At 48.9% G+C, this 23,817-nt stretch overlaps 7 protein-coding genes across 7 annotated transcripts; 5 read left to right on the forward strand and 2 right to left on the reverse strand.

The window, feature by feature from the left end:
• Positions 1 to 445: 445 nt before the first annotated feature.
• BKA55DRAFT_691224 (profilin) lies at positions 446 to 1,252 on the reverse strand (the record flags this gene model as incomplete). The annotated part of the gene is made up of 5 exons (XM_046199638.1): positions 446 to 580; positions 638 to 784; positions 880 to 964; positions 1,060 to 1,075; positions 1,240 to 1,252. 5 exons carry the CDS (start codon positions 1,250 to 1,252, stop codon positions 446 to 448), a joined length of 396 nt encoding a protein of 131 aa, XP_046048916.1.
• A 3,508-nt stretch (positions 1,253 to 4,760) lies between these two features.
• On the forward strand, positions 4,761 to 6,755 carry BKA55DRAFT_540531 (uncharacterized protein; the record flags this gene model as incomplete). Its single annotated transcript, XM_046190278.1, has 1 exon — positions 4,761 to 6,755. One exon carries the CDS (start codon positions 4,761 to 4,763, stop codon positions 6,753 to 6,755), a length of 1,995 nt encoding a protein of 664 aa, XP_046048917.1.
• Positions 6,756 to 6,867: 112 nt separating this feature from the next.
• On the reverse strand, positions 6,868 to 8,320 carry BKA55DRAFT_729282 (Longin-like domain-containing protein; the record flags this gene model as incomplete). The annotated part of the gene is made up of 5 exons (XM_046201196.1): positions 6,868 to 7,499; positions 7,561 to 7,926; positions 7,982 to 8,064; positions 8,142 to 8,224; positions 8,300 to 8,320. 5 exons carry the CDS (start codon positions 8,318 to 8,320, stop codon positions 7,312 to 7,314), a joined length of 741 nt encoding a protein of 246 aa, XP_046048918.1. The 3' UTR covers positions 6,868 to 7,311.
• A 533-nt stretch (positions 8,321 to 8,853) lies between these two features.
• BKA55DRAFT_512778 (Sec63 Brl domain-containing protein) lies at positions 8,854 to 14,811 on the forward strand (the record flags this gene model as incomplete). Its single annotated transcript, XM_046187830.1, has 2 exons — positions 8,854 to 9,756; positions 9,805 to 14,811. 2 exons carry the CDS (start codon positions 8,854 to 8,856, stop codon positions 14,809 to 14,811), a joined length of 5,910 nt encoding a protein of 1,969 aa, XP_046048919.1.
• Positions 14,812 to 15,410: 599 nt separating this feature from the next.
• Positions 15,411 to 16,646, forward strand: BKA55DRAFT_594928 (uncharacterized protein; the record flags this gene model as incomplete). The annotated part of the gene is made up of 1 exon (XM_046195726.1): positions 15,411 to 16,646. One exon carries the CDS (start codon positions 15,411 to 15,413, stop codon positions 16,644 to 16,646), a length of 1,236 nt encoding a protein of 411 aa, XP_046048920.1.
• Positions 16,647 to 17,220: 574 nt separating this feature from the next.
• On the forward strand, positions 17,221 to 18,913 carry BKA55DRAFT_739259 (uncharacterized protein; the record flags this gene model as incomplete). The annotated part of the gene is made up of 2 exons (XM_046201411.1): positions 17,221 to 17,842; positions 17,893 to 18,913. The coding sequence occupies 2 exons, from the start codon at positions 17,221 to 17,223 to the stop codon at positions 18,576 to 18,578; spliced, it is 1,308 nt and encodes a 435-aa protein (XP_046048921.1). The 3' UTR covers positions 18,579 to 18,913.
• A 2,149-nt stretch (positions 18,914 to 21,062) lies between these two features.
• BKA55DRAFT_594929 (glycosyl hydrolase family 61-domain-containing protein) lies at positions 21,063 to 22,082 on the forward strand (the record flags this gene model as incomplete). Its single annotated transcript, XM_046195727.1, has 1 exon — positions 21,063 to 22,082. One exon carries the CDS (start codon positions 21,063 to 21,065, stop codon positions 22,080 to 22,082), a length of 1,020 nt encoding a protein of 339 aa, XP_046048922.1.
• Between the last annotated feature and the right edge of the window lie 1,735 nt (positions 22,083 to 23,817).

A 23,817-nucleotide genomic window follows, 5' to 3' on the forward strand; every position in this document is an offset into this window, starting at 1 on the left:
AATATTGGTTTGGAATCGGCGTTAATGACATAAAGAACTATCATGAGTACCTAAAATAAGATGGGCAAAAGTACTGCACATCACGGATACGAATGGAGCATAAATGATACAAGAAGTTGTAATGGAAAGTCGAGTTGGCTGGCATTTGATGATCATTTTCACATCTGGCATACAGGTGACAGGTTGGTTCTGGAGGGCACTCGGATTGCTTATATGCAGAATCGTGTAGAAACAAACTCGTCTGACCGATTTCTGGTCAAATAAGGGAAATGTCCTCCCCCGGGTACACACTCGAGCTCGTGGCCAAGTGCTCTAAAACAAAGGCGCTCCTCTCAGCATAAGCTCGTTACAGCTGAGTTGACTATCCGCTCCACGGACAAACAGCGTTTTCTTGGCGCTTCTCACAGATGATTCCGTCCAAACCCTTGCCTCACACTTTGAATATCTAGTATCCTGACTTGATGAGGTAGTCGGCAAGACCTTCGACGGTTGAAGTGGCGTTACCAGCGACCTGGGCCTCACCGTGGTGGCCGATGACGATGGCCTGGGTAGTCTTCGCAACAGCAACACCGAGGCGGCCCTATTGTAATAAAGAAGTTAGTCAAACGAGATGGGGTTCGTGAGTTGGGCGTCGTACCGATCGGGCGTAGATACTCCGGTCCTCGGCTCGGGCCATAACGTAACGCTCGCCGGCAATGTAGAGACCCTCAGCGAAAGCCTTGTCCTTGGCAGCCGAGTCACCGCCGACGATGGCAGAGATGGCCTTCATCTCCTCAGGCTTGAGCTATAGTGGGGTTACAAGGTCAGTTTTGTTCATTAACGAGGGGCTAACCCATCGATCCGAGAGGTTGAGTCGGTGAAGGAGAGGGGTTTCTGTACCTGGAGGTCAGGAGAAGAAGCCCAGACGCTGTCGCCAGCAGCACTGATGATGGCGCCCTTGTCAATGTGACCTGAGCCGACGAGGCTATCAAGACGGGAATTGTCAGCATTCGGTCGGTATTCGTGCCGGGAACCATGAAAATAGCTTAGGGTTAGAGCTGTTGGATCGGCTGTATGTACCTTGAGTCAATGTATGCTATATCGATGTAAAAGTCACTATGTCAGCTTTTTTGTCCAGCTTCAAGTTAGGGTTTCGAGATAGAGGTATTTGGAGGCGGTGATGAGGAACAAGGACGATGGCGGGGGAGGGGAAATTGATAGCGGGACGGTGTAGAATAGTAGAGACAATAAGTAACTGACCTTGCCACGACATAGTGATGTGAGATGTGTGAGATTATAGGAACTGAGTGGTTGCAAGTAGGACGAGAAAGATGAGAGTTGCGACGCGAGGGTAAGAAGGTTTAGAGGTGAGGTTTGTTTTGGCGGGGGAGGTTGTCGACTGCTCTGATGTGGTGATTCTTTGGAGCTTTGCCCCTCCAGGCCGCCATGAGTCCCCGCCAAAAAATGTTATCAAGCTCCAGTGCTGTCCAATGAGTATTGGATACTTTTGTCGGTGACAGCTCATCGGTCATGAGACTGGTACAGTGTACTTGCAAACCCAACGGTTCTCAGATATGTCGGTCGGCATGATCAGCAGCAGCGGCATGCTTTCATGTCACGCATTTTTCTGCATTCCGAGATCACTTGCCTGTGTGACGTTCGACCCAGGCACGCAGAGGCTGTTGACTCAGCAGGAAAAGATTGCAGACCTTTCAACTTAACCTATACCTGGCTGAGGAAGCTATTCAACTTTCGACGTCACTAGAGAGCTTGAGCTGGCGTTGGAGCTACGGGAAACGACTCTAGACGGCCCGCTGCTACTACAGACGGCAATATCCGCCAAGGGTGGTTTGCCCTTGGTCCATGTTCGCTTCTAGGAACTACCTAGAAGACGAGTGCAAACACCAAGAACTAATATCGCAAGAGTATCTAATTGTAGTTATTCTTAACGCCTACTTAGGCGCTGGCAATTGAGAGTTCCTCGAATGTTTCATATTCGGTTTAGTCGTCGTATGGTGAAGGTAGCTTTCGGTAGCGCTGACAATGTTTAGAGATCGACCAGATCAACTCCCGTCAAACATGGAGGTTCTGATTCTCGAACATTGATTGTTGAGTCAATGAGCTTAAGCTTAACGCTATCTGTCTCCATTAGGTAGAGGCCAGATTTATTTGTTACGTCGACCACGACCATATTAGAGAAAACATCAAATAATGTCCTTAAATGTTTCTGAGAATAAAGGGCCGTTTGACAGCACCAGGTCACTTAGTCTGGTCAAAATTGCCAGCTTTCATCATCAAACAGGCATTTTGTAGCCGAAGTTCAGAGTTCAGAGTTTTATCTCGGTTATTCAAACGCTTCTAGTAAAACCAGCAAACTTTGAAATGAGGCCTACGAGAGTCGAACTCTAAGCGAAGCACAGGCCGGATATTGGTTCAAGAGACTTTTAACTGACTCAGCAACAGCTCGTCGACAAAGCTTCTGGGTGATACCCAAGCTCCAATACCCTTGGTGTTTCATGTCTTAAGAGACTTATTAAGAACAATAGCATTACCGATAACTCTATGGAGCCGATGTTGCCCGTAGTGAAACAGACGTCGCCGTTCTCCTTCATCAACGGCACTCTGAAGCTTCAAATGGAACTCCTCCGGACATGCTCAGACGACTTCTAGGAAACAGTCGGGTGCTACGAACTTAGACATTGTCTTCTCTAGGGTATGTGAGCCTGGTTTTCTCTTTGGCCCGTGCTGGTTGTGCTACAACTGGAAATTGGTAATCTGAGACGAGTTGAAGAGACCCTAGCCACGACATGAAACGGCGAGTTGAATGGGCAAAAAAACCCCTGAGGTTTATTTTATTTTATTCCACCTTTCTTACGGCTGTATCGCTTATTGTTCGGTGACGATCCAATCACTCACAACGGAAGCCTTATATGCTCAACTTCCCCTTCTGGGCACATACATCCATCCAGCCGATGTTACTGAGCACGGTCCAGACTCAGCTCGACAACCAGCCCTACTGTTAATTGTATGGATCGGATGCCAATTGAATCCTCCCGTTGTGTCTAAGTGAGATGAAGGACGTTGGACAGCCGCGACGGGTGAGGCCAATGGCCAGCCTACGAGCCGCGCGCAACTTAAGTTCAAGTTCCGTGCCGCCACCTGAAAATTCTAGAAGACGGGCCAGCCACTTAATTGCCCACTGCTATGGTTATCTGTCTTCTGATGGGTGGTTGCATGCTTTTGCAGTGGAGGTTTGCCTGCAGTAGTTTTCAAAAGCTTGTGTTTCATAAAGGGCTGTGACAGGGTGGATATTGTTTGGGATACTCCGCGTCTTGTTCCTCTAATCTAAAAAACCAGCTCAGCGCATGCCCCATACTCGAGCATCATGCAAGTGCCGTTAAAGCAGTACGGCGCAGTAAATGAGGTATCGTACACGAGACCCTTCCAGTGTTCGTTGACTGGGAGGAAGGTTGCAGTGCCGTGTTCATACAGCTTAGCTGTTTAACTTTCTTGACAACGAACACTCACAGGGATCAGAACCCTTTTCATCCCTCGTTGACAGGTGACTACGATTCAGTTCTCAGGATCGTCCACATGAATCGCTGTCACATTATGTCTGTGAGTCTTGTTGTTACAGAAGTTACCAGCCTTGGCTGTAAGTCCGTGTAAATGGGTTGCGTGTGTCATCGGGATCAGCGTTGAGGATCCTAGCAACCGCGTAGATTGCCGCGTTCGCCGACTGAGACATATTTTTTTGTACCTATCTTAAGGCTTATAGAGCCTCGTTGCTATTATTATAGCCAGCGCCTCTATTATCACCACTCTCGTACGTTGCGTTGCGGCGGCTAAGATAGTTTCTAAAAAGCGCCACAAGCAGTGATACCTCAACTGGACAACCAACGAACCGCATGATTATATCTCTCAAGGCATTAAATGAACCTCCAGGTTTGGCGACTCTGACACACGACACTGGGGCCTCTTAGAACCCCAAGGGCCCACTCCTTGATATGCTCTCGACAGGGACCCCCTAGTCAGCGTAGCTCCTTGGCCGTAGCAGCCGTTGCAGGGAAAGTTGAAGCAATCAATGCCATCGGGCGTTAAAGATTTCAGAGTCAACATTCAGGAACCGTCGTCCCATCAATCTCAAACATTGACCAAAGCCTCTTAGCTTGTTTCCCAAGACCGATCCCTGTCAATGTCAAAATGGGGTGTCTCTTCAAAATCTCTGTCGTTGGACAGATGATAAGCTGACGTTTCTTCTCTCTCATGTCCGCTTGCATACATCTCATTTTGCTTCATCTTAGGCGTGGCAACCAATCCGGGGATCGGCTCTTGGACATCGAAATTGCTCTTGCGCTTATTACATTCCACCCTTGCACTCCATCGTCATCTTGGACCCAGTTCCCTGCTTGTTGCCGGCCGTTTAACCGCATTCGTCTCGATTTTCATCAACGGCTTCATACGATAGGCTTCCGTGAAAGGCGGGGTGGTCCCTGTGAGACGAGGGTCAGTTCTTGTCCAAAATCATCGCAGGCTTTGTTTAAGAGGATCCTGGTCCCTGAGAAAGTCGGTCCTTAGTGAACCGTCTTCTGTGTCAGACCCTGTCGATGCAGGGAACTAATCAGTCAAAACAAAGGCCTTTTATCCTCAAAATCCAAGCATAGATCTCGCCCCCGCGCTGCATTGGGCTTTGCTTTGCTTCACCCACTGTTTGTGTGTCAATCTATTCTAGACGCTTTACAAAACGGACCCCTCGCGCGGTCGCGAGACAGATTTCAGTCATGACTACAAATCTGTCACGAGCTGCTACTGTATCGGCTGCCTCCGGATATCAACGTCGTAGAGGAAGCTTCACCGCCGACTGGACAGACAGCCATCCTCTTTCCAAACATTCATTCGACAAGCGGGTTTCCAGAGACGATCTTGCACTCATTCTTAAGAGTTCAAAGAAGGGCAGCGTGACGGCGTTTCATATACCGATCCATGGCCGACTTCCATCCCCCGAACACAGCCCGCGAACCTCGTCACTGACGAGAACGACTTGGGTGCGAACTTCAACTCCGGATTCTATGATAGATTCTGGTGAGACTGGTGTCATTGCTGTTGGTATGGCAATAGGAAGTCCAACACAAATGGGAGACCTTGCGCCGGCGCCCTGGAACCCACAGAACAGAGCCATGAATGCTGTCGTCGACATCCCGGAGCCGATGCCAGAGCCTGTGCCAGAGCCTGTCGAAGACACTCAGCAGAAGGCTCGTAAATGGGGTCTTTTTCGATCAAAATCGAAGCGAACCACACGGCCAGAGAAGCCTCAACGATCTATGACGGAGAGTGTCAATACTTCTACCACGTCATTAAGTTCTTCTGGAATGCCGACTTCAGCACCAGCAGATCAGAGTTCACGAAAAATGCCAAAGCATAAACCTATCGTCATTCGATCTCAAACTGAACCAATTATATCAGAACCCGCCGAGACGATTGCTGAAGTGCCCCGGTCGGTACCAACGTCGGCGGAGGTGAAACCTATTTCGCCAGGAAAACTAACAAAGGAGAAGCCTACTCTTCAGCGAAAGGCATCAAAGGAAGCGAAGCTCAAGGACCCGGGCTCAGGAGGTATAGGCCGCAAAATGTCGTTGAGAGGCCTTCGAGGTGACTCTAGCAAGAAGAGATCAGAAAAAGCAATTGCACCGCCGCCCTCATCCCCGCCTCCGATGCCTGCTATCCCTCACTCTCTGCTTGATATTGAGATTCCTAGCATCAAGATGGATCGATACAGTGTCATGTTTAACAGCGTTCTACAGCCACCGCAGGGGTCGGCCTCCTCACTTCTTGCTCGACGACAAGCTACTCTCGATCATCTGAAGTCTGTGAAGGACGCAATCGCCGAGAATCGAGACGAGTCTCTTCGGCCACGGAGAGCAACTTCGCCACAACCCTCACCAACTTTTGGTTCTCAAGATAAATCAAAGCCTCTGCCTTCACCTAGGTTCCGAGCCAACACATCTCCGGCTCTATTGGACTCATCATATTATCATTCAGAGGAGTCCTCCGAGGCAGTCACACCAAGAGTCGCCCAAGTTTCGCGGTCAGAATCTCAGCAGAACAAGTTCGCAGCGCAAGCTACACATTATCAACCTGCTCTTGTCTCCAAGTTCAACAGACGTCCCAGTGCTGCGTCTACGGAGAAGATTAGCGTTACTTCCGCAAAACAGGCCTCGCCTCCTGTGCCTATTATCTCGCCCAACACTCACTCCAAGCATTCGTCTCCGTTTACCCCCTCACCAGGCGCGGTTCCGGAATCTCCTGAGCATACAGACGACGAGAAAGACGTTCAGGTAGCTAAGGGAAGACTCTCTTCTCTTTCGGAACCTTCATGGCATATGGTCTCGCCCCCAGCTTCTATCACATCCTCCGGCGCCGAAACCTCGAGGCGATTCTCTCCATCGTCATCACTGGCTTCGCCCAAGAAGCAAGCTCCCGAGGCTGATGCTCAAGAAGCTTTGCGCAACGCTGTTGAGATCTCCATTGCTCGCCAGATCAGCGTCTCGCACCAGCAACGCAAGATGCTGCACCCGCTAAAGAGCAACCCCAGCTTGAGACATCGAGGCAACGGCAGCCCTAGCGGACCGGGTTACATCCCCATCGAGAAGGATGAGCGTCTCGCTGAGACCAAGTCATCCACCCCTACCTTGGTGCACCCAAGGGAGTTGACACACTCTCCTGATGCTTACCAAATGCACCGCAAGAGTGAGAGAGTAATTCTTGAGGAATCTTAAAACTCGCATTTCACGACGAATAACCAGATCGCCAATTCGGCTTCATTTTATATCTCTGTCACGATTTCTACAATACCCTTTTCATGATGCTCTGGCAGCATCTCACCACGGCGGACTCAACTGGTTTGAGCCGTCTTGTACACACCACAGAGGGTATCTTCCCCTCCTATACGTTTGTCTCCTTTGTATACTACGCTTTCAGTGACGGATATGTTTGGACATTATGGATTACGGATTTACAGCAAGGCGCCAGAGAAGCATGAATGGGCAAGACACGAGACAGCAGACTCGTCCTTGGAGCATCTCGTTGGAGTTTCTTCTTCTTCAAAAAGCAAAGGGGTTGTCTTTTCTTTCAAGCAACCTGAGTCAAAGTACTCAGGTTTTATTCTTCTTCATGTATTTTTCGATCAGATTAGGTTTGGTGATAAGTGAGCATTTCACACTTGTCCAATTTATGGACTTTTTTATATGTCAAAAAGAATGATACCCATTTGGCACCCATTTGCCTTTGATCGTACTGTTTGCGATAAGATTCTCCTCCCCCTCTTCGACAAGTCTAGCTGCTGTAAAGACATGGCCCTGCGAATGAATGATGGGCAAAACGATTGGAAGTATCTGCGCCGCACGAATAACCAATCTCAATACCGACATCCCTTATATGCTGAAATGAAGCCAGGTCCAACGCCGGAAAAACGAAATGATCCATTACATCAAAACACAGCACGAGTTCTGCTTCTTGGCTTGCTCTGCAGGATAGGTCAGTTGTTTTCCGATGAAGAGAAATTTGGAATGAACAGCGACATACGGTAAAACATCTTGCTTTGGGCGCTTAGACCGTCACTCTTAGCCACTAGATCGTCGATCTTCTCTCCACGCTGTAGCACACTCTCGATGGTCTTGTGGAGAACAATTTTAGTCTCGTCAAGCTCCTTCTGGATCTTGAGGATGCTATCGGCCTGCTGGGGGTCCTGGTACTTTGTGAGGTACTCCTTCAGCTCGGGCATGGAGAGAGTGGGTGTACCGGTGGCCCAGCTGGAGCGGGGGTTCTTGGAGAGAAACTCGTCGACGACCTTGCTAAGAAGTTGATGTGCAACGAGGGCAGGGTACTGGTGATCGGAGATAATGATACCGCAGACACCCTCGGTTCGGCCGTAGGCGTGAAAAGTGTAGTCTGTAGAATGCGCATGTAAGCTTGCGATTTCTTGAGGGAACCGCATCGTGTATACCTTGCTCCTCGACATCCTGTCGCTGTCCAGGGCGGGTGCGCTCGGCAACGGTCTTTGCGAATAGGGTCATGAATTCGCCATAGCTGTTTCAAGTTTGCGAGTCAGTCCATGGACCGTCCGGATACGGAGATAGCAATCGCAATGATAGGGTAGGACTGACTTGTTGCGGGTGAATCGCGAGTAGCTGCTGAGCTCCTTCTCAGCGACGATCTCATGAGCCGGTTGGCTCTCGTTGCGAAGGATCTGGCCGCAGCAGCTTTGTTAGCCCAACTGGACGGAGGTCTCGATCGGTCGGTGAGGGGCACAGGGACAGCGTACGCCGATGTAATGCAGTTTCATGATTGCGGGATCACGTTTGTGAGAAGTGGCGGTTGTAAATCGAGGGCGAGGCGCGTAGTAGGGCGACAGCGGAAGGGGAGGATTGGAGGATTAGAGAGAGAGAGAGTTGAAGGAGAGGGAGGATTTGAAGTTTGGTTGAATGTTGTAACCCTCCGTCACCGTAACTAGGACTGAGTCTAGGGGCGTCACATGTTCCCCACGACGCAGACGGGCTCTTCGACTAGGCCGCTGAATTTCCAAGGGCAGTTTAGTGGCTGTAAGCATTACAAGCTCGCTGGCGGCTAGGCGGGGGCTTGTTTAGTGGGGTATTTGTTGCGGCCCAGAGCGGTATGACTCTTTGAAGAACAAGCAATCCACCGTCATAAACCAATCCTTTTTGATCAAAGACAACGTCAAAAGGACGTTGGCTGCCACAACTACAGGCAGCAAAATAACGACTCTTTTCCCTTACACTCCTGTGTTCACACAGCATCAGAAGACTTTCCCATCAGGCAACACGTAACAAAAACCATCTGGATAATATCGATTACATCATGGCATCCTCGCAACTTAGTGCCGCAGAGGCACGATGGCGCGAACAATTTGCGGCTATGCAAGAAGCTATCGCCAACCTCAAAATTCCCCAAGAGAATGGATCAGTGGAAGATGATCTTGACGATGACGAATTTGGTGGTTATTCTAGTGGAAACAGCGGCCAGGATGTCTGGGACTTCATATCGGATGACGACCAAGAAGCCTTAAGCAGTGACTTCGTCGACGGGGAAGCTCTGGATGGACCAGCTGTTGCAGATTACAGTGCAGAATGGTTTGCGATTAGATGCTCAGCCATCGCAGCGAAGAATGGCCTCTCTGCTGATGTGTTTGAGAGCCAAATCATGAGTGTCCTCAACTCTGATCGCTCTGATGATGAACTTCAGATCCAGCTTACTGACTTGGTAGGCTTTGATGATCTTGACTTCATCATCGAGATACTGGGTCACAGAAATGAAATTGTTTCTGCTGTCAATAGTCAGGGTCAGGGGAGCTCCAGCGGACCTCGACTCCTGACCAAGGCTCAGAGAGAAGAAAACCTACGTCGCCAAGATCAAGCACACAAATCTGCAACTCTTGCACCGGCACATTCAAAGGAACCCCAGTATCCACATGTCTATAAAGCATACAGCGCTGGAAACACCCTGAGCTACGCCGGCAAAAAATACGGACTGCCAGTTGGTAGTGAGCGGTTATCGTTTGACAAGTACGAGGAGTACTTTATTCCCGCTGGCAAGAAGGGTGCCCTGGGCCCTGGACAGCGGCTTATTCCCATCAAGGAACTCAATGGGTTGTGTCGAAATACGTTCAAAGGCTACAAGACACTTAACCGCATGCAGAGTCTTGTCTATCCTGTTGCCCATAAGACTAGTGAGAACATGTTGATCTGCGCTCCTACTGGTGCTGTGAGTCAACTTATACCAACATTTACTCTCAAGTACTAATATGACCAGGGTAAAACGGATGCTGCTATGCTTACCATTCTTCAAACAATTGCCCAGAACGTTGAGCCTAACCCCTTCGAAGACCCATCAGCCACCGAATTCGCAGTCAATGCCGATGACTTCAAAATCGTCTATGTTGCTCCTATGAAGGCTCTTGCTGCTGAAGTTACAGAAAAGCTAGGCAAGCGCTTAGCTTGGCTTGGTATCAAATGTCGAGAGTACACTGGAGATATGCAGCTCACGAAGTCTGAAATCATTCAGACTCAAATTATCGTTACAACCCCTGAGAAATGGGATGTCGTCACACGCAAGGGCACTGGAGACACGGAACTTGTTCAAAAGGTCCGTCTTCTCATCATCGATGAGGTACATATGCTTCATGATGAGAGAGGTGCTGTCCTAGAATCCCTTGTGGCCCGAACAGAACGGCAGGTTGAGAGCACGCAGTCTCTCATTCGAATTGTTGGTCTCAGTGCCACACTGCCCAATTACGTCGATGTCGCCGATTTCCTAAAAGTCAACAAATATGCAGGTCTGTTCTACTTCGACTCGTCCTTCCGCCCTGTTCCTTTGGAACAACATTTTATCGGCGTCAAAGGAAAGGCGGGAACAAAACAATCGAAAGAGAACCTTGATCAGGTCGCTTTCGACAAAGTCAAAGAGATGCTTGAGCGCGATCACCAAGTCATGGTGTTTGTTCACTCACGAAGAGATACGCAACTTACAGCACGAATGTTACACCAGAAAGCCATCGACGCCATGTGTGCAGATCTCCTTGACCCCAGCTATCATCCTGGATTTGACCAAGCTTCGCGTGATATTAAGCAGTCCAAGTCCAAAGAGATTCGTGAACTCTTATCCAAGGGCATTGGAGTTCACCACGCTGGTATGGCAAGATCTGACCGAAACTTGATGGAGAGACTTTTCGGAGAGGGTGTCCTGAAGGTCCTCTGTTGTACCGCTACTCTAGCGTGGGGTGTCAACTTGCCTGCTGCAGCAGTCGTAATCAAGGGGACTCAGGTTTATAGCGCTCAGGATGGTAAGTTTGTTGATCTGGGAATTCTTGATGTGCTGCAGATCTTTGGTCGTGCTGGTCGTCCTCAATTCGAAGATACTGGTATCGGCATGATTTGCACAACCCACGACAAGCTCACCCATTATCTGACTGCTGTGACGGAGCAACAGCCTATTGAATCCAAATTCTCTACGAAGCTGGTTGACAATCTAAATGCCGAGATCGCACTCGGAACTGTCACTTCTATCCCGGATGCCGTTCAATGGATCGGATACTCGTACCTCTTCGTGCGCATGCAAAGAAGTCCAATGTCTTACGGCATTGAATGGTCAGAAATTCGCGACGATCCAAACCTGGTTCAAAGACGTCGTCAGCTTGCTATTCAGGCTGCCAAGACCTTACAGCAGTGCCAGATGATCATCTACAACGAAAGGACAGACGAGCTACGCAGCAAGGATATCGGAAGAATTGCCAGCCAATACTATATCCTCCACACAAGTATCCAGGTTTTCAACGCCATGATGCAACCTCAGGCCACAGAGGCCGATATTTTGAAGATGATCAGTATGAGTGGAGAGTTTGACAACATCCAATCCAGAGATAGTGAGGAGAAGGAGTTGACTCATCTGCGTCGAGAGATCATTCCATGCGATGTTGATGGTGGTATCGACACCCCTCAGGCAAAAACAAATATTTTGCTGCAGTCTTACATCTCGAAAGCGCAGCCGGAAGATTTTGCCCTTTCAAACGACATGAACTACGTTGCTCAACAGTCTGGACGTATTTGTCGAGCACTCTTCATGCTTGCCCTCAATCGCCGATGGGGTCACCAGTGCCTCGTGCTTCTAACGCTGGCAAAGTCGATTGAGAAGCGCATCTGGCCATACCAGCATCCCCTTCATCAGTTTGACCTCGCAAAGTCAGTCCTCAACCAGCTCGACGCCAAAGAGAACTTGACAATCGAGACAATGAAAGACATGGAACCTGCAGAGATTGGGGGTCTGATTCACAACCAGAGCGCCGGCAAAAACATCGCCAAGATTCTGAACAACTTCCCCACCGTTCATGTTGAGGCTGAAATTGCTCCTCTGAACCGAGATGTGTTGCGTATCAAGCTCTATGTTATCCCCGATTTCCGATGGCATGACCAGATTCACGGAACTTCCGAGTCATTCTACATTTGGGTTGAGAACTCTGAAACTTCGGAGATCTACCATCATGAGTTCTTCATCCTTAACAGAAGAAAGTTGCATGATGACCATGAGCTTAACTTCACAATTCCCCTTTCAGACCCCTTGCCTAGTCAGATATACGTCCGAGCCGTCTCAGACAGATGGCTGGGAGCTGAGACGGTCACGCCAGTCTCTTTCCAGCATCTCATTCGTCCAGACACTGAAAGTGTCTATACTGACCTCTTGAATCTTCAACCACTACCCATCTCGGCTCTCAAGAACCCTGCACTTGAAGAACTCTATGCTCAGCGCTTTGAGTTCTTCAACCCCATGCAAACGCAAATCTTCCATACGCTTTACCATACACCTGCCAATGTGCTTCTTGGATCACCCACTGGTAGCGGCAAGACTGTTGCTGCTGAGCTTGCCATGTGGTGGGCTTTCCGTGAGAGACCAAAGTCTAAGGTTGTTTACATTGCGCCAATGAAGGCACTTGTCCGTGAGCGAGTCAAAGACTGGGGAGCTAGATTGGCGCGACCACTGGGCTTGAAGTTGGTGGAGTTGACGGGTGACAATACTCCTGATACTAGAACTATCCAGGACGCTGATATCATCATCACTACGCCTGAGAAGTGGGACGGTATCTCTCGTTCCTGGCAGACAAGAGGATACGTCCGACAGGTGAGTCTGGTCATCATCGATGAGATTCATCTTCTGGCTGGAGATCGTGGTCCTATCCTCGAAATCATCGTGTCCCGTATGAACTACATTGCTTCCTCGACCAAGAATGCCGTTCGTCTCCTGGGCATGTCAACTGCTTGCGCCAATGCGACAGACCTGGGTAACTGGTTAGGTGTCAAAGAAGGTCTTTTCAACTTCAAGCACTCGGTTCGACCGGTTCCTTTGGAGCTGTACATTGATGGCTTCCCAGAAGTCAGGGGATTCTGTCCCTTGATGCAGTCTATGAATCGTCCCACCTTCTTGGCTGTTAAGAATCACAGTCCTGACAAGCCTGTCATTGTTTTCGTTCCCTCTCGACGACAGACTCGTCTGACTGCCAAGGATCTCATCAACTTTTGCGGTATGGAAGATAACCCTCGTCGATTCCTTCACATGGACGAAGATGATTTGCAGCTTAACCTTGCTCGAGTCAAGGACGACGCTCTGAAGGAGGCTATCAACTTTGGAATTGGTCTGCATCATGCTGGCCTAGTTGAGTCAGATCGCCAACTTGCTGAAGAGCTGTTCTTGAACAACAAGATACAGATCCTGGTCGCTACTAGTACTCTCGCCTGGGGTGTCAACTTGCCTGCTCATCTGGTTGTGGTCAAAGGCACACAATTCTTCGATGCCAAGATTGAAGCATACAAAGACATGGACTTGACTGATGTGCTGCAAATGCTTGGACGTGCAGGTCGTCCTCAGTTTGACAACTCAGGAGTTGCACGTATCTTTACGCAGGATTCCAAGAAGGACTTCTACAAGCACTTCCTCCATACTGGCTTCCCAGTGGAGTCTTCGCTTCACACTGTTTTGGATAACCATCTTTGCGCCGAAGTCTCGGCCGAGACCATTGTTACCAAACAGGACGCACTCGACTATCTTACATGGACATTCTTCTTCCGACGACTGCACAAGAATCCGTCATACTACGGACTCGAGATTTCTGCTGAGGAGCATAATAGCATCGCTGCTCAGCAGCTTGCTAATGAATACATGATTGAGATGGTTAGCAAGTCACTCAACGAACTTGCTGACTCGAAATGTGTCGAGGTGTTCCCCAATGGCGACGTTGATCCCACACCTCTTGGCAAGATCATGAGTTACTACTATCTCTCGCACAAGACGATCCGTCACCTTGTCAAGCACGCGAAAGCTCAAGCCTCATTCCTCGACGTCTTGTCATGGATGTCCCGCGCTACCGAGTACGACGAACTCCCCGTGCGCCATAATGAAGATCTCATTAACAACACACTTTCGGACAACTTGCCGTTCCCTGGCCACGCCTTTGGGCTGCCTATGTGGGATCCCCATGTGAAGGCTTTCCTACTTCTCCAGGCACATATGTCTCAGATAGACCTTCCAATCACTGATTATGTTGGTGATCAGACGAGTGTTCTTGATCAGGCTATCCGTGTTATACAGGCATCCATCGATGTTCTCACCGAGCTTGGTTATCTATCCAGTTGCCTGCAAATGATGGCCCTTCTACAGTCGATCAAGTCGGCTCGTTGGCCTACTGATGCACCAGTTTCCATCCTACCTACGGTCGAGCCCGACGTCAAGAACGATACGCCAATTGCTAAGATCAGCGCGCTGACTAGACCTCAGGCGATGCAACTTGCTAAGAAGCTTGGTGTACCTGCGAGCCAGCACAACCGTTTCGCTCGTGCTGTATCTATCCTGCCTAACGTTGAGGTATCTATTGCTGCAGCCACGGCACTCTCAGTGACCATTGGTCTTAAGCGCCTCAACCAGCTTGTCGAGCGCGAGGCTCGCATCTACGCACCCAAGTTCCCCAAGCCACAAACAGAATCGTGGTTCGTTATCGTGGCTGATATAACACGCGACGAAGTCATTGCAGTGAAGCGTGTGGGTTGGACCACGAACCCCAATCGCAAGCTCGAGGCTGGTGGTCGACCTACGGCGAAGACAACCATCAAGCTCCCTCCCGCTCAGGCAGGCCAGGCCCGCAAGTTTGACGTTCTTGTTGTTAGCGATGCCTACCCGGGTCTTGAATATCGTGTTGAAGGTGTCGATATTCCTGCTCCGCCCACTGTGGATGATGCTGTGCAGTCGAAGAAAACGGATGCGTCTGGGTCGAAATGATGGAGCTGTGTTAGAACTGGGCGTTTATTCGAACCATGTGGGCATGACAGATACATTGAACGGTTCACGGAAATCCAGGTAGATCTATCAATTGAAGTAGAGAACTGTGCGTTTGTGCCTACTTATCAGACAAATCTGAGAGAGCACTCCTGTGATAGACTTTGGTACTCAACAGAAACCCAAGACGTCACATCGCTGTTCTGATGTTGTTGCATTATGTCCTTAAGTTTTGTGATAATACGGCATGCTACTATCAAACTTTGTCTTCACAGTAGGCTTGAATCCACCTGTTCTCAAGATCTCAACTATTCTAATCTCAGCACAGACACTGGTCCCATCTTATTCCTGGGTTGCTAGGCTAGCCCAGGATTTAATCCCCGAAGTCAATGACACCTACATTTCCTGCTGGAAATTCGACGAAGCAGTCATTTGCGAAGAAAGACCCTGATTGTCTTGACCACACTCGACGTTAGTTGTAAATTCCAGGGTCTTTCACGACTCATTTATCTATTAGCGCGTTCACAGCAAACATCTTAGCGAGCATTCATGCACTGCATTTCGACTGATATAATTTGCCATTAGGCCCAGTGTGTTTCTAAATGTCGAAACTTCGAATTCTTATCTCAGGCGGTGGTATTGCTGGTCCTTCAGCTGCCTTCTGGCTCTCCCGTCTCGGCCATTCCTGCACCATCATAGAAAGATTCCCCTCATTACGCACTGGAGGTCAACAGATTGACATTCGCGGCCAAGGTATCGAAGCTGCGAAGCGCATGGGAATTCTTGAAGAAATCCGAAATAAAGCGGTTGATGAAGATGGCTTGCAATGGGTTGATTCACAAGGGAAGCAAAAGGCTCTGCTTGAAAGGAATGATTCGGGGAAAGGGAGACAGTCGTTCACGAGTGAATTCGAAGTCATGAGAGGGGATTTATGCAAGATCATATACGAGTCGACGAGGGAAAGAGCCCAATATCGCTTTGGAACTTCGATTGGGAGTTTTGAGAATGTTGGCGATAAGGTTAACGTCGGATTTTCGGATGGAGCTGGTGAGAGCTACGATCTTGTCATCGCCGCAGACGGTCAAGGCTCGAGAGTCCGACGAAACTTATTCGCCGATGATCCTGAAGCAGTTCATGTGCGTGATCTCAATCTGAATGGATGCTACTACAATCTGCCACGGGAAGCACGCGATAAAAACCTTGCTACTGTATACAGCGCCCCAGGCCGCCGCGTGATCTCAACGCGTTGGCACTCGAAAAGCAGAGGCCAGGCCTATCTCATGACTATGTCTCATGTGGAAGAGCTGAAAGAGGTGATGCGTCAGGACGTCGATGCCCAGAAGAAGCTTTTTGCGGAGATTTTTAAGGATGCAGGATGGCAGGCTCCGAGACTCATCAAGGCTATGCTTGAGACCGAAGACTTTTACGCGCAGTCTATTGTACAAATTAAGACTAAAGCATGGTCTAGAGGGAGAGTTGTTCTACTGGGTGACGCAGGATATGCGCCATCTCCACTGACGGGTGTGGGAACTACACTCGCATTGATAGGAGCCTGTGTTCTCAGCGGAGAAATTGCGAGACATGGACATGATATACCCAGGGCTCTAAAAGCATATGAAGATACGTTGAGGCCGTATGTTGAGAAGTCTCAGAAACTGCCGTCGTTCATCCCTGGTATTGCATATCCGAAGACGAACTTTGGGATCAAATTGCAGTACTCGATCATTGGGCTTATCACCAAGCTTAAGATTGATAAGGCGATTCTCGCTATGCTACCGGAGGATAGAGGGACCTGGAGGATACCTGCTTATGAAGAACTGAGGGCTTTAGAGGGATGAGCTATGAGTTGTGATCTAGTCATACAGAGGCATCAGGAATAGACGTACTACAATTAAGGCACTCTCCGCTGATGACTAACTTGAAGCAATTTAAGGGTAACAATATCATAACTTAGAGAAATGTTAGTACATTTATCTCTTGTGATACTGTTTATGGTACTCAATATTCCCGAGTGAAGTTCATAAGAATGGCGTGTGGTGGGTGATTGTATTATCAGAATCAGAGTTGGGGCGTGCTGTCAATCTCACGGATGGATTGTGCGCATCCTCAACTTAATGTAGTGGCAATAGTGAGGGATTCCAGCTGTGAATATATTCCCAGAAGTGTATAAACAAAAGCTTGAGTGCTCAAAAACTATTGTGTTCATTCAAAACTCTCTCAGAATGAGTCATCTGCGTCCACGAGAAGTAAAAGTCAATATATACTATAAGTAAGGGGCAGTCTTCTTGTTACTAAAACCCTCTAGGCTCTGTTTCGCTCCTCAACACCTGCGAATATACTCACTCCGTCAACTAGATGGGTAGTGTGATGCATATAAGTCGCTTACTTTCATTTCCCTTCGAGTTGAGGGAGATGATATGGGGCTTTGCAGCTTCAACCGGAGATGCGAACGGACTATTGAGATGTTGTCGCCAGACCAGAGACGGGTCTTACCCTTACTGCCAGCTCCCTGATAACGTTAACGAGCTTCAGAAGCTCAAGATTCTAGTAGACTCAACATACGACCATGGAATTTGGCTCAAGTTTGATTTCTACTGGAAGCAGAACGGTCATGTCCGCGACGCTGTGAGCGCCGTCCGGGACATGGACGATCCCATGGTTTTGCGTCTTGGCAAGATGCGTAATATTGACGATATCATCGTGATACTGCGCGCTCCAAGACGGGGTTACTTTGTCGGAGCGTTTATGATGATGTTTGCAAAGATGGACGACGTCTATTTCTACATCTCCAGCAGGTCAGAGGTTCGGAAACGCAAGGGGTGGCACTCAGACGCCAAGATCACCATCAGGTTTACCACTGAAGGTGTACAGTCTGGCCAGTCAACGAGAGAAGCAAAGAACTTCTGGGAATGCCGAGCAACGAAGATACTGGAAGATCCATTAAGGAAGTATCTGAAGGACCGGGCGCAGATGCCCTACTCTATGAGTACTTTCTTGTTTTCTGGGCTAGACTCCCAAGCGTGCCCACGATTGTGTACGATAAAATGGTACAGAGTCATGGGCATCGAGGCTATCAGTTACCAGCTCGTAACAGAATACCCGATTATTTGCGAAAGCATTTCGAAGAGACACTTCGCAACTTCCAGAAAAACATCGCCACATATGCTGCCAGCATGCTAGTTGTCCGCCATGAAAGCTTAATCGATCTAAAATGGTCTGACGAGCTGGCCTGGGAGCATATCAGCTACCACACAAAAAGTATGAGGGCCAGGTATCAGTTTCTATTGGACACCCTGGGTGGCCCAGATGGAGGCTGTCTCAATATGCTGCGCTTGCATCCTTTCAAGACGATGGATTTCTCAGGTTCCAATTACTTCAGACCCCATGAATGGGTTGCTAGGCAGGACAAAGGTGGACTTGCTGGGGCTTCTAGTAAGATCAATCAGCGTCTACGAGCACTATCTGATCCTTACGCGTCAGAGGATGTTCTCCGTCTGCGACAAACCTGTTCACATCTCCGTGCGGTGCACTGGGCTACTGCTTCTTTACAAATGCCTCCTGAGTCTCGTTCTCCCTCTCTATGGTTAGACCACTACCCCAACGTTATTCGGTGCCACTGGAATGTCAGGAGTCTAGTCGAGTGGAGTTTTCGATGGGAGGCAAAGAAGCGTCGGTACACAGGGGCAAATTCCTCAGAAAAGATCGGGTGCTGCGTTTATGCCGACGGTGGGAATGCATGGGGTGCTGTCAAGGCTCGTTACATTGCATGAGCGAGCTTGCGTCCCCTTGCGAGCAAAGGCGTCTCAGAAGTACGTATGCCTTCATTCAGGACTACGATTCCGATGATGCATATGACCAGTTGCAGTCAGAGGACAGTAGAATCGATCGGCCAGTGATAATAAGTCGAGAGTGCATTCGGACAGCGAAGCTTAAGAATGGCGAGCGTTGGCTTGGTGGTTGGTGTCGCTATCGAAAGCTAGCTTCAGAGTATACAAGTTGGAACGTCGAGTCACGTTCCAAGGAAAATACTGAGGAGAAGGAGAAGTTCAAGTTTGTATGCTGCGCATACTCAGTTTAAAACTTTGTGTAATGGGTGAGTTGCTCCATGAAAAGACTTTCTCGCTTCAGAAATATGAGGCTACTGTCTAGTATAGTCTCGGGCAACATGTTCCTATTACAACAGTAATCACCAGAATTTATAGTCTGGAAACCTCATCAGCTATATCCATCTTTACACTTCTAGTCAAGCTATATGTATAATAGAATACATATGATTGTAGTTGAACTTATCTTCGAACATGTAATCTTGAGTTCTAGGGTGACACTTTAATTTTGGTATGCTGGGATATGTATCAGATTGAGTGGATGTCACCAACAGAGCCGGCAGGTTGGTTCTTAATGAGAGCGGCTCTACGGTTCGTCATTCCGAGTTACGTTTATCGAGACGGACTTATCGGGCCGTGAGACCTTGTTTTGCACAGCATTAACTTCGTGTATCACACAAACAATGCTAGAGATGCAAAAACCGACATGTTACCGTACCATGACCCATGTTGTTTTTTATTGCTTTCTCTTGCTATGAGTGATTCTGTGCTTTACTCGCACAGTACTAATTGCATTTTTTTTTTTAATAATATGTTTCTATTTCTTTGATATTATCTGGAATGTTCTTCCAAGCCTTCTGTACTCCGTAGCTACAGTAGCAATGGCAGATGGCGCTACTCTCCCGATGTTGTATTGTCGATCTGTAGGGTAACGTTTTCTTAGCGCTGCACCTCAAACAGCTTGTGTTAGAGAGGTTACAAGGACTACGTTGCACTGGGAGATAAGCTCTGACAGACCCTTGTCAGGTAGGTTCATCCTTTATTCAAGCTTAGTGTTTACCTTCGAGCTTCGAACTCTATGCTTAAAACTTAATGCTGTGTATAGTTAATTTGAAGTTTAATCAGACTATCATTTGTGATAGTTCATAACCACGTATACCCGTCGTAACCATAGACAATGATTTTCGCAACGCAACCTAAGCGATATTCTTCAAATAAGTTCTGTTTCTTCGTTTCACAGCGTTTTACCGTCTCGAGTTGATTGTACGATGTTTGTCTTGATCTGACAGACAAGAAACACCAAACTTTTCGAAACACTCTCGTTTACATTTCTCGTCCGATATCATCTTCACATCGTAAAAAATAAACAACTCGTTTCAAGAGAATGCAACTCCCCGAGGAAAAAACTATCATCTTGGATAACCCCTTGAAACTAGACATCAAAATACGTCGGCCACACATACAAAATTCTCCCCCAGTCGGAGATGGCAATTGTACGGTTTCAGGTGAGGAAGCGGATCTGCCAAGACCACAGGAGAAAAAGAGAATTGAAATTCCCATCGTTCACCGGCGCCTACTTCTCCAAAAGAATAGACTCGCCGGTGCCTGGGATATTTTAGACTTGAACGGTGGATGGGAACGGTGGCGTAGGGGGGATCGCTCCAATGGGGTGTGCTCCGATATTAAAGGTGCCAAGGGGCTAGGTTTCACCGTTGGACGTCTACCCAATCATGGCAGCGTTCTCTAGAGCCTCAAACCGAACTTGGCAGGGGTTTAGCGTAACGCCTTGTTTTTTTGACAGCAGACCTCGTGTAGTGTAAGCCAGCCCTGGCCCAGGCCCAAGGGTTTCAATTTCCGCTATGCGTTTGCTGCAAGTGACTTTATTTTTCCGTCTATCAAAGCCTATGTCGTTATGGAGTACGCACCAAAGGCGAGACGCCTGAACTGCAAGGGACCCTTCTCCTGAGGGTAGATTTGTTCACTGATCTGATCTAGATTCAACTGTCACTCGCTGGAGATGGTCCCAGCACACCATGTTTGAGGTTATGGCATGGCTTCTTGACGAGATGAAGTCAACTGAACTGAAGTGAGCTGATCCTTGTGGTGGGACTGACCGTAGTTTCCGCCCTGGAGAGAAATGGGAATAGGAATAGGAACAGGAATAGATGGATCCAAGGCCTAATCTCAAGGCCTCGAGATTTGATATATAAGTCGGCATACTTCGTCGTCCCAATACCTTCTTTTCTTTCTCTCCACACTCGTCGTAGCAAAATCAGTCTTTCTTCTTTCTATCTTCACTTTCTTTCAATTTGGCTGTGCCAAACCTTCATTCTTTCCAACAAACCACCGAAGCTCGAACTTTTTTACTTCCGCGACTTCTCGCTTCATCCAATCCTTTAAACACCAACTCAAACATAACTATCTATCAAGATGCGTTTCTCCGCTTCCGCTGCCGCTCTGGCCATGGCCACCACCGTCTCGGCCCACGCTCAGGTCTACGGCCTCTGGGTCAACGGTGAGGACCAGGGTGATGGACGCAACGTCTACATCCGATCTCCCGCCAGCAACTCTCCCGTCAAGGACCTCACCAGCCCCGACCTCGTCTGCAACGTCAACGGTGGCAAGGCTGCCCCCAAGTTCGTCAAGGCTGCTTCCGGTGACGAGCTCACCTTCGAGTGGTACCACGACAACCGTGGCGACGACATCATTGACGGCTCTCACAAGGGTCCCATCATCACCTACATTGCTCCCTACACCGAGAACGACGGTACTGGTGCTATCTGGACCAAGATTGCCGAGGATGGTTACGATGGCAAGGAGTGGGCTGTTGACAAGCTCATCAAGGCCAAGGGCAAGTCCACCTTCACTCTTCCCTCTGCTCTGAAGGCTGGCAAGTACATTGTCCGCCAGGAGATCATTGCTCACCACGAGTCCGACGTTGCTTACGCCTCCAACCCCGCCCGTGGTGCTCAGTTCTACCCCTCGTGCGCTCAAGTTGAGGTCACTGGCTCTGGTTCCGCCGTCCCTGATGAGAAGTTCGACTTCAACAAGGGCTACACCTCCACCGACAAGGGCATTGTCTTCAACCTCTACGGTTCTTACACCACCTACGACATCCCCGGCCCTGCTGTCTGGAAGGGCACCTCTTCCGGCTCTGGTTCCGACTCTGGCTCTGCCCCCGAGACTCCTGCTGCTACATCCGCTGCCGCTGAAGCTCCCGCCGCCACCTCCGCTGCCGCTGAGGCTCCCGCCGCTACCCAGCCCGCTGGTGGCAACGCTGGCTCCGAGACTCAGGCTCCCGCCCCTACTCCTACCTTCGCCACCGTTGTCCGACCTTCCGAGGGTGCCTCTGCTCCCACTGACGCCCCCTCCGCTCCCGTCACTCCCCCCAAGACCGGCTGCTCTTCCAAGCGCCGCCGTGCTCGCCGCGCTGCCCGCCGATCCCTGTAAAGAGCTCGAAAGAGTTCTGAGCAGTGGGCCGTGAGTGACATGCGATACGTCCGTGACGTGTTCATGCCTTTCTTGGCCAGCAAAAACGGATTCGCTTCTCCCTAGTGGAGGGCGATGAAACTGCATCTTTGCAGATGGCTTTCTGTTTGTAAATAGATTGTGCTCTGGCTTTTCAGTTGCATATCATGTATAAATTTTATTACGACGATTGATCTAAAGTTTGTCTCTTTCCTCATTACCTTGTGACGTGACGCCAGAATTGTTCATTGAGTGCCCTGGGAGTTTTGTAAACAACAGTCGACGTTCGATGGCCTCGCTGTCCGTCATGCACTTATTTGTCTGTTGATGATCATTGATACTGATGAGTTATGAGCTGGCACATTGGACCGACTCATTATATGACTGACTCCCATGATTCTCTGCTCCAGTATCAGGGATATTGGGATGTCACAAATTAGACAATGGCATCTACAGACAAGCTGCATACTGCGAAGAGTCGGAACGTAGCGCATGTGTCACGGCCGGGAAAAGTGGATCATTCCGGGCCTCCTCCGTCTTCCTTAGGCAGATTAACAGCTTGTTAGGCCGTAATACGGTCCAACTCATCTTGCATATCGCCCTCTCATGACTGGCTTAGAAAGGCCTGCGGTCATAACATTGAGTTTGATCCGCGCAAACTTAATCGTCATAAGCGAATAGCACTACGATTTATTTTCGAGGGAGCAGAGACACCGAGTTTTGAGTATGTCAGCACTGCACATGTATATCAACATCACATCACATCACTAATGTTAACCAGCAGAGCAGCTATAAGCTTGTCAGGCATCAAAATATTGATTCATCGGCCAATAAGCTTCCTCAGGATGACCAAATATGTAATACTTTCCTCTAGCGTGATCTATCACTAAGTTCTTCACACATGAAACCTGGTCCCTGAAGATTTCACACCCTCTCGCGCTTGTGCAACATATCAGGAGCACGATTCGAGTCCACATATCACCGATAACATGTGAGTTTAAGAAAATGCAGCGCCATCACACTCTCCTTGATTGGATGTGATATGTGGAACAAAATCGACAGGTCAACATGGTTCGTAGGCCGAGAAAAGTGAGGCTGACGAGGAGCTAGGTTCGCCTCGAGCTCTGGGACGCTCGAATCATTGCTGCGGATACCCTCACTATTGTTTATAAAGTTCTCACACATTCGTTGTGCTTGTAGGACAGCGGGCGGTTGCGTAAACTTGAATTCTATGACCAGTTATTGGACCATTGGGCGATAGTGGATTAGCCGGTACATTCGTTGCGGCCCAATGTATCTTTGAACCGAAGACATTTGAACCTGAACTGGATGCGTAGTCAAATCCCGACCAGGTGCTTCTCCTCTCCAGATTGTATAACTTGAACTTAAACGAGCTCCATCGCCAAGCACAAGCCAGCTGATCGGTTCTTCGGTCATTGCACGCCCAGTAATCGCGTGTGACAAGCAAGTAGATCCCCAGGACCAGGTCACTATCGGCAATTAGACTACTATGAGTCTGCCACGTGGTGCGTCTAACAACCCCAGACTTATTCTATCAGTGCTCCAGTGCTTCTTGCGTGGACCTGGGATAGCCACTGGCGCGGCTCTGCGTCTAGACGACCAATCATCGCGAGGTCGGATCAACGACACACCAGATGTATCAGGGTTGAAAAGACGATGAAAGTGACTTCATTTGAAATTGACTTTCCCAACATTG

This window comes from Fusarium redolens (genome assembly GCF_020744475.1).
Source record: "Fusarium redolens strain MPI-CAGE-AT-0023 chromosome Unknown BKA55scaffold_9, whole genome shotgun sequence".
NCBI classification, from domain to species: Eukaryota; Fungi; Ascomycota; class Sordariomycetes; order Hypocreales; family Nectriaceae; genus Fusarium; species Fusarium redolens.